This window comes from Garra rufa, chromosome 7, assembly GCF_049309525.1.
Source record: "Garra rufa chromosome 7, GarRuf1.0, whole genome shotgun sequence".
Classification (NCBI taxonomy): Eukaryota; Metazoa; Chordata; class Actinopteri; order Cypriniformes; family Cyprinidae; genus Garra; species Garra rufa.
The window spans coordinates 21,045,675-21,054,975 of NC_133367.1; the positions used below are offsets into that span (position 1 = coordinate 21,045,675).

The 9,301-nt window shown below is 39.2% G+C and overlaps 1 protein-coding gene across 1 annotated transcript; it reads right to left on the bottom strand.

Annotated features, from left to right (window-relative positions):
* Positions 1 to 6,010: 6,010 nt before the first annotated feature.
* LOC141338043 (uncharacterized) lies at positions 6,011 to 7,321 on the bottom strand. The gene has a single exon (XM_073843612.1). It carries the CDS (start codon positions 7,319 to 7,321, stop codon positions 6,263 to 6,265), a length of 1,059 nt encoding a protein of 352 aa, XP_073699713.1. The 3' UTR covers positions 6,011 to 6,262.
* Between the last annotated feature and the right edge of the window lie 1,980 nt (positions 7,322 to 9,301).

Here is a 9,301-nt window from a genome sequence, read left to right on the forward strand (position 1 = left end):
CATAATCTAACCTTTCACATGGGTTATAATAATTAATAATTGTAATATCATCTTGTCCTACCCAAATCTTCACCATTAGTGACTCTTGCTCTTTTCCTATATTAATTACATTATATTTAATTTCATTCTGTAAAAAAAAAAAATGCTACACCACCACCTATTTTGTCTTTCCTATCATTCCTTATGTCATTATACCCATTTATAACAAAATCCCATTCTGGCTTTAACCATGTTTCTTGTATGCATATGACATGAGGTTTATCCTGTAAATTTGATATGAACTGTTTAAATTCCTGACCATTAGCAACCAAACTTCTTGCATTCCATTGCAATATATTTAATGTACTGCAAAATCTCCATCCCATGCTTGAGAACTAGTGGTTCCCCCACCTAACATTCTTTCCACTGTTTCTTTTCCCAGACCTTTGATTCCGAGATATTTCTCGGCTGATCTCACTATTATCTTGATCTTCTCAGTCTTCTTCTCAGTCTGCGCTGTACAATTAATCACATCAACAATGAATAAAATAAAATCATTTTTTCCCACTATCAGTGTATCTTCCTTAATCTTGGCACATCCAGAACATGAATTTATCATGTTACCCTCTATAACTTTCTCCTTTGGCCTCTCTACTTCACCAGGTACTCTTCTCACTGCTTCAGCATATGAAATCCCTTGTGCACTCTCTGGACTTCTGCTGCTTTCTTACTGACTTCACATCCACGATATGCTGAGCTGTGCTCCCCTCCACAATTACAACACTTTAATTTAGCTCCTTCGTCACATTTTCCGTACTCATGTTCACCTGCACACCTTCCACATCTTTGTTTGCCCCTACACACTGCCGCTACATGCCCATACTTTTACGTTACGTTAGTCAAGTGCAATCACATCTTAATGTTCGTTGTCGTTTTACTGATCTCATGGTAAATGTTGAGTTTGTTGTCTTACAAGTTAAAATATTTAAGATTGAGTGAAAATGAATCTTGTTTAATGTTTTTAATCTTGTGCACCCCTCAATTATTAATATCTAAAATATATATTTGAAATGACCTGAAGTGGTTGAGGGTATGAAAATCACAGGTAATGCCAAATTAGACTGTAATGTTTGTACTGAGGGAAAGTTCATCAACAACAGAAATAGGAAAACTGACACAAAAGCTGGTGAGGCCCTAGAGTTGGTACACACTGACTTTGCATACTTCTATCCATCTTGAGAAGTTGGTTCAATGGGACCTGCTGTTTCATTCACAGACAGTGGCGGCTCCTGACAAATATCTCTGGGGGGGCACCGGTTCCGATGATGGTAAAGATAACCGCTTTAATGGGTAAAATTATGATAAAATTCAGATAGCCAACTTTACAGCATTACATTACATTGTTTGATTTGGTTTCCCTGTTCCTAGTTGGCAACATTAGGCATGAATTGTACAAACTGTACAGTATTTTGAATAGCTATATTATTTTTATCGCAATGGTTCCAAATACACTGAAACACTTCCACCATGGCCATCAAGAGACACATTGTCATCAACTAGTTTGCCCTCTAAGAGTAAAAAAAAAAACATTTGAAGAATACAACATACAACATACAAGGCCATAAACAGGGTTTGAAAATTAGTGAGGTCCGAAGTAAGGTGTTAAGAATTGTGCTATAACACCCACAAATGCACTACATATAGCCTAAACTTCAAAATAGACAGACATGTAGATGATTGTGAAAGATTTTTTATTCAGTATAATGTTTTACATGGAAAGTTTTTTTTTTTAGCTGAAGAAATTTGTATTTTTTAACAAGTTATAAAAATAACGTTAGAATAATGACACTGGCATAAAACTAACGTTCAACTTTCCACTTTATAAACGTTCCAAAGTGTCACACTAAATTGGACAAACGAGTCAAAAAACACGCATAATAGGTGGATCTGGCAACAAACGGAGGCTGCTGCACCCGCGCTCTCACTCAACGCGTTCTCAAGCCCCGTTCACTGCGCTAGCTTCTCGCAGCAACATGAATTGCAAACACTTATGTGATATGAGGTGGTTTAAACGGCTAAATAATCATTCAAAGAGCTTGACATTTTATTTGTGAATATAAAAAATGACAGAGGGCCTGGACTTCGGCGAACTCGTAGCTGGCTACGACCATGATAACATAAACAATGCACCATTTAATAACACACATCACTTGTATTGAAATTTTGATCACCTCTCTTTTAAGCAGGCAAAGTGATCAATTAACCTCTCATTAAAATCAGGCATGTTTCTGACAAGTTCCCTCTCCATTGAAAGCATGGCCAATGCATTCAGGCGTCCCGCTACGCGTGCGTGCTGTACATCTTCGAGCACGCATCAGAGCGTATTACGAAATTACGTTGGGGCGAGCCCTCCCAGTGCCCATTGAAATGCATTGTAGGGTTCAAAATTTGAAAAAAAAAAAAATAAATAAATAAATCTCACAATATAACTCTAGGAGACCGGCTGGGGCGATTTTCAATCTGACTGAGATCGCCCCAAGGGGGCAGGGTTTTAGGTTGGAAAGTGACATTCAGGCAGTTGATTGTACAGTAGTATGCAGACTAGGACCAGCAAAATAAGACTCTTTTTCACCTCTCTTTTTTCGTGTGGCTCAAGGAGGGCGATGCACTATCGCCCACCATGGGCCAGCCGCCCCCGTTCACAGATGATTTTTCAGGGTCAGTATCTGTTTACTTCCTTAAGAACAAGAGTGACAGTACTCTAGCGACAGAGAAGTTCCTTGCAGACAGTGCACCATACGGTAGAGTCAAATGCATAAGATCAGACAATGGCACAGAATACACAAGCAATGCATTTCAGTCACTTTTACGAGAAAAGTTTATAAGACGTGATACGTCATCTCCCTACTCTCCTCATCAAAATGGTACAGCTGAGAGACAATGGCAAACCATCTTTGAAATGGGAAGGTGTCTGCTAATAGAGAAGGGATTACCAAAAGTTCTATGGCCTTATGCTGTCCAAACTGCAACTCACATCCGAAACAGATGCTATAATGACAGAATTAAGAATACTCCATACTTCATGTTGACAGGAAGAAAGCCAGACCTTTCTAAAATGTGGGTTTTTGGATCAGAATGCTATGCGTACAAACACAATCATAAGAAATTGGATCCTAGATGGGAGAAGGGAATATTTGTGGGGTACAGTAAAAATAGCCCAGCTTATCTGGTATACAATCCACAGACAGAAAAGGTGTCAAAACATAGAATGGTGAACTTCATTAGGAAGAGCAGTGCTGAACAGCAGACACAAACCGATGAAGATTACTTAGAAATACAATACAGAGACAGGACACAGGATAGTGCAAAAACACTGTTCTTTGTCAATAGTTTGGTCTTGGGAAAACAAGGAAACCAAGTTTCAGAGTGCTAGAGCATTTTAATGCCATGACTTTAGACGCGAGGAAATTCTTCGTTGGGAGATGAACGGGGTGCCAAGGAATTGGTATGACTGGAGGGATGAGGCAATAGACAGACATGACACCCGAATCCAATTTTTTGGAAGAAAGAGCCCATTTAAATGGAAGAACTTTAAACGTTTATCCCAAAGGGAAGAGTGCGAGTGGTGGGTACCCCCCGATGTGCATCCACCTAAATACCGGGGGTTGTATTTGGACGATTGGCCTAAGAAGTGGCCTCATAGAAGTCAAACCAGAAGAGCCAAAAACCTGTACGATCCAGAGCCACAACGTTGAAATTATCGCCCTATACACTGAACTAACTTCGTTAAAGACTACATTATCCGAGCTGAGAAAGCGGTGACTTCGCTAAGAAACGCAAAAGAAGTAATAAGTGACGGCCTGATAATAGCTATGATCCTAAAGGGCCTGCCAGATTCCTACAAACCTTTCGCTATCCATACTACACAGAGCAGTGAAGAATTGACTTTTACCCAGTTCAAAAGCAAACTAAGAAGCTATGAAGAGACAGAAACATTTGATGATTAACCCAAATCTGACAATGTGATGAAAGTACACATAGCATCCGTGACCTGCTACCGATGTGGAAACCGCGGTCATTGCGCGATTGCCGCCAAAAAGGCGTACCTAAGTGGTGCAACTACCATAGAAGTTCAACACACAGTGATGAGACATGGATGGACACAAAGATGAAGCAAAACAGGCTACAGGAAAACAAGAGGAGCATGAGAAAGAACAAACATTTGTGTTCAAAGTCAGTCAAACATTTCTTCCAGACAATATTACGATAAAATGGACTAATGGTAGACTGTGGAGCAACATCCCACATCTTAACAGAGAAGAACGATTTCACGAAATTTGACGAGAGTTTCGACCATTTTAATGCCATGACTTTAGACGCGAGGAAATTCTTCGTTGGGAGATGAACGGGGTGCCAAGGAATTGGTATGACTGGAGGGATGAGGCAATAGACAGACATGATACCCGAATCCAATTTTTTGGAAGAAAGAGCCCATTTAAATGGAAGAACTTTAAATGTTTATCCCAAAGGGAAGAGTGCGAGTGGTGGGCACCCCCAGATGTGCATCCACCTAAATATCGGGGGTTGTATTTGGACGATTGGCCTAAGAAGTGGAACCCGTACGATCCAGAGCCACACCGTTGAAATCCATTTAGTGAAGCCTATGACAATCGAATTGTCATTTCACGCTTGTGAGGAAGAGGCTGGGCCATCTGGTGAAGACCAGAGATTTGCTGCAGCTTCTGATGAAAAGGATGAAGAATAATAACCAGGAGTAACCCTAGATGCCCACTCTTCGTCTTTGTTCCTCTCTGAATTTTCATAAAAAATTTCAAAAGTGTTGTACAAATGTCGTTACTGTATTTGTGTGTGAAAAATATACATTTACGTGAACGAGTTAAATATATCTGCTGTCTTTCCATCATTTTATAATATATATATTTGATGACATTTGGATGTTTTAAATGTATTTTTTTTATTCAATGGATGATTATTGTTTATGATAATGAAATTTTAAATTGTCTTGTTTTGTTTCTTACACAAACACAAAAACAGCTATTTATCGCCATCTTGTGCTAACATGGAGGACTTTAATATTCATTTTTATGTGATTAAATAATACATTTGAATAAAGATACAATATTTATATATGTTAATAAATAAATATACATACATATATACACATTTCTATATTTCATTTTGTAATTTTTCTGTATTTCATTGATACTTGGCATAAATTAGATATTTTAGACCTTCCATATGGGTTTTGTTGAGTTATATGTTCTCATTAATCATATAAATGTATGTTTTGTTATGTATTTTATTTATTTATTTATTTTTAGATTATACTACTGACTGTTGTATGCCAAAAATGTGCGAGAGTTCGTTGTGCGGCAGTGTTAACAAACTGGACTTTTATTTTGACTCTAGTTGTGAATGTTGAACTTAGTACTGTGTACTCAGTATGTGATGCTTCTCCCTCGGGCACTGATGTTATACCAGTGCGTTGAGGTGTAAACGAACAAATAAATAATACTTGCCGTCCTTTTTCAAACTGCCAGCGTCTGTTTTACATTCTAATCCTATGGAGTAAACCGTCTTTTCAAAAAAGCTCTAGCGCTTTTTTTAAACGCCACCGTCGGCGTCTTTTTTTGCAGCTCAAAGCGTCTTTTTAAGTTGAAAAAAGTTGAACTTTTTTTAAGAAAACGCCCTACGTCAAGCCCTTTTTTGACAGCTGACCAATGACAAGCGAGTAGCGGGACCTATCGTTTCCATAACAACAAAAACAACAAGAAAAAATGGAGAAGTTGCCGGTAGTTAAACTAGTTTCGGAGCACAAGGAGTTGTATGATATGAGTCATCTCTATCATAATATACATCGCAAAGAGGCTCTTTCTCGACATTTCTTCACCACACAGCACTACGCTACTGTTTCAGCTGTTGTTATAGCAACAGAAGACACACTCGGCAGCTTTTTCTAACTAAAAAAAAACCGCCCTAGTCAACTTTTTCTTGTCAAAAAAGACGCCAAGTGTGAACACGGCCATCTAGTTGTCTCAAGTTAAGGCCCAAAGTCATGGCATTAGGGTTAGCAAACTTTGAAAGGGTTGCTAATACAAGGCATTTTAAAGTATTGTTTTCCATTGAACTAATTCCTTTTTTTTTTTTTTTACTTGGTCTTAAAAACTCCTAAATGTACCTTCACGAAATCTGCAGAAAACCTGAATTTGATATACAAGTATAATGCAAAACTATTGTTCCTTTTTACGTTATCGCCATTGGTTCAGTCTTGCGATGCACAGGACAACTCGCCGACTTCTGTCCAGTGCTTTTCTTTGTTCTTTCTTTTCCGTTTCTTCTCCGCCATTACGATGGCAGCCACAACAGTGAAGACCACCGTGATGGTGATAACCAGGACAGTAACCATCTCTGCAACGCAGAATTCCTCTTTCATCGTGTAGTTTCTGTGACTTTCATCCAAATTGACACAGGTGAGGTTGTCGTAGTCGTCCAGGAAGAGCCGCTTGACATTACAGAGCTTCCGGAAGACTCGCTGCAGATCGCAGTCGCAATTCCACGGGTTTCCTTGGAGCATTATGTGAGTGCTGTATGTGTTGAGACTTAGGAAGGTCTTGAACTGAATGGTGGAGAGGTTGTTGTTAGTGAGGTCCAGTAGAGCCAGACTGGTCAATGGAGAAAGCACACCGACATCCAAGTAGTTTATTTGGTTGTGATGTAAATTCAAGACTTCGAGGTTTCGTAGCATAGAGAAGATGCCATTTTTGAGGAGCGTTAAATTGTTGAAGTTGAGTTGTAGCTGGCGCAGGGTACTCACGGACCCAAACGCCCTCATCTTGATGGTCTCGATAGCATTATGGCTGAGGTTAAGTCTTTGGAGGGCGTCAAAGTGGACGAAACAACTGCTGTCCAAGCTGGTCAATTGGTTCTCAGCCAAGAACAGATCTCTTAGAGACCCGAGACCCTGTGAAAATCCTTCACTCAGGAAGGATATTCGGTTTCGGCTCAGGTCCAACCTCAACAGTCCTTCTAGAAGAGAGAATGCCCCGTTGGCTAGCACACCGATTGAGTTGTCGTTCAGGAGCAGGACTCGAAGTCTTCGTGTGCTGTGGAAAGCTCTGGGCCGGATGGCACTCAGGTGGTTGAGGGACAGGTCCAGCTGTTCGGTGAAGGGTGGAAGGGCGGTGGGCAGGTGGGTGAAATTGCTGCTTGTGCAGTTGGCGATTTTGAGCTCCGGGAGGCAGGAGCAGTCATAGGTGAAGTTGTGGCTCATGGAGATGGACTGAACCTCGAGCACCAAGGGAAGCACGAATAACAGATGCATCCTGGAGGTTCTGAGGAGAAACAAAGAAAATTTGTGAAAAATAAGCTTTAAGATGTGCTTTTAGATGTGCCAGATCTTTCCCAAGTGGTTAAACATCTGGGATATTTAGTGCATGGTTATAGGTTAGAATCACATCCGATCAGCTACTCTTGTGATATTGCGTTTATACAACAGTTCGATGGCACAAGTGTGTAAATACTTTAGAAACAACAACCCTCTTTTGTGAAAACTACTTCCTTCCACCACAGATTCAAGTCTTAGTTTGACAGTTGAACAGCTGAGCCCAAGCCTCCATTACAAGTTTGAAAAGGAAACTTTACAACTTGTAACAAAGGAACGATGAGTTGCTTCATTAAAAGCTCACTGTATTATGTAGAGTCTTTTCGTGACGCGTCATCAGACGGCCATATTGGCGGCACTGAATGTAAACAATGCCACTGAACCGAACGAAACTTGCATATTTAGTTAATTATTGTTGCTGAAATTGGTCAATTATTGTCATGTTTTGGGCTGTACTAATCGGTCAGACCGGGAACAACATTTGCAGTACTATAGACTTCCAAAAGTTATTACAAATTAAGGAGAAGAGTGCAACAAAACTGTCTGAGGAATTAAAAAAAGTGTTTTTGGTAGGCCAAAGTGAACCAGAATTTCCAGGGCAAGAATCTTGACAACAAGCATGTTTGTTCTTATCATTTCTGGTCAGCTAAGTGTAATTTTAGGCTTATATCTTAATAATACTGCTCGTACGTATCTTTACCACCTATTAACTTCAGTTTGTCAAAATATTGCACCTTTTTCCTCCTTACTAAATCCTTCTCTATATGATTTAGCAGCTTCCGCATGTTTTTCCGTCTAGACAGCATAAAGTAAAATAACTACATTCAATAGTACATTTACCGTGCAATCCATGCTGTTGTTTACATCCGAGTATCTCCAATATGGCCGTGCATCCGAGTTACTGACCAAATCATGATGTAAGTGCAGGTAAGAGATTACCTGCATCTCTTCAGCTCAATATTCACAATAAAACATTAGTTTGAATGTCCGCTGAGGAAAGCAATGTCTTTGTCGTACTATCCTTTAATCTATTAAGAGTAATTTCAGCTGACAGCGCTGCTGAGCGCATTTGTTGGCTGCATCTTAAAAGATGCCTTTGAAAGTATTTTATTATTGAATAATAATATTTAATAAACAACAAAAGCCATCAAAAATTGCTAGGTAATTTAGTCAAAAGTACAAAGGCGGCACTCTGGCGCATTACACAAGTTTTGCCCTCAGCCAAAACAATTTGCTCTGAAACAAATGATAAATTAACGAGACCAAAGATTGCCCGTTAGATTTACCCAAAACTCTTGAAAATACATTGTGACACAAAAACAGCATTATTTCTAAAATTATAGTGAAGTTGGGTATCCGCCATAACACTCGCTGTGAGAAATACTACATGTGGAGTGATAAAACGATAAAATGATTCTGTTATGACTAGAATATGGCACTCCTCTCAGGATTCGAGGACAGAAAGAACTGTTGTATAAATATATGTATAATGCAAAATGAACAATCTATTGAATCTCTATTCTATTTTTCCATTATATGTATTATTGTTCCAGGAGCTTTTACCCATTGTTAACAAGTATAATCTGTATAAACAAACAGTACAAACATGACAGCTACATGTTTAGCTGCCCTTGATGTTTGCATACAGGTGAGCAAACGAATCTTCAAAGCCTGTTATATACAATTACAGGTCAAGGGTGGTTTAGTTCATGCATTAACTCTATTAAACGATCTTTAATTGTGTTTATTTGATCAAAAATGATATTTTAGGATAAACGAATTAACTTGATTTGTCTGTTAACAACACAGAGTGTCTACAAAAAGATCTACACATAAATACATCTGGTACGTTTTCAATCGTGTATCGTATTGCGATACCCATCGTACCTCACGTCCCCTGTCTGGACACAGATCTTATCG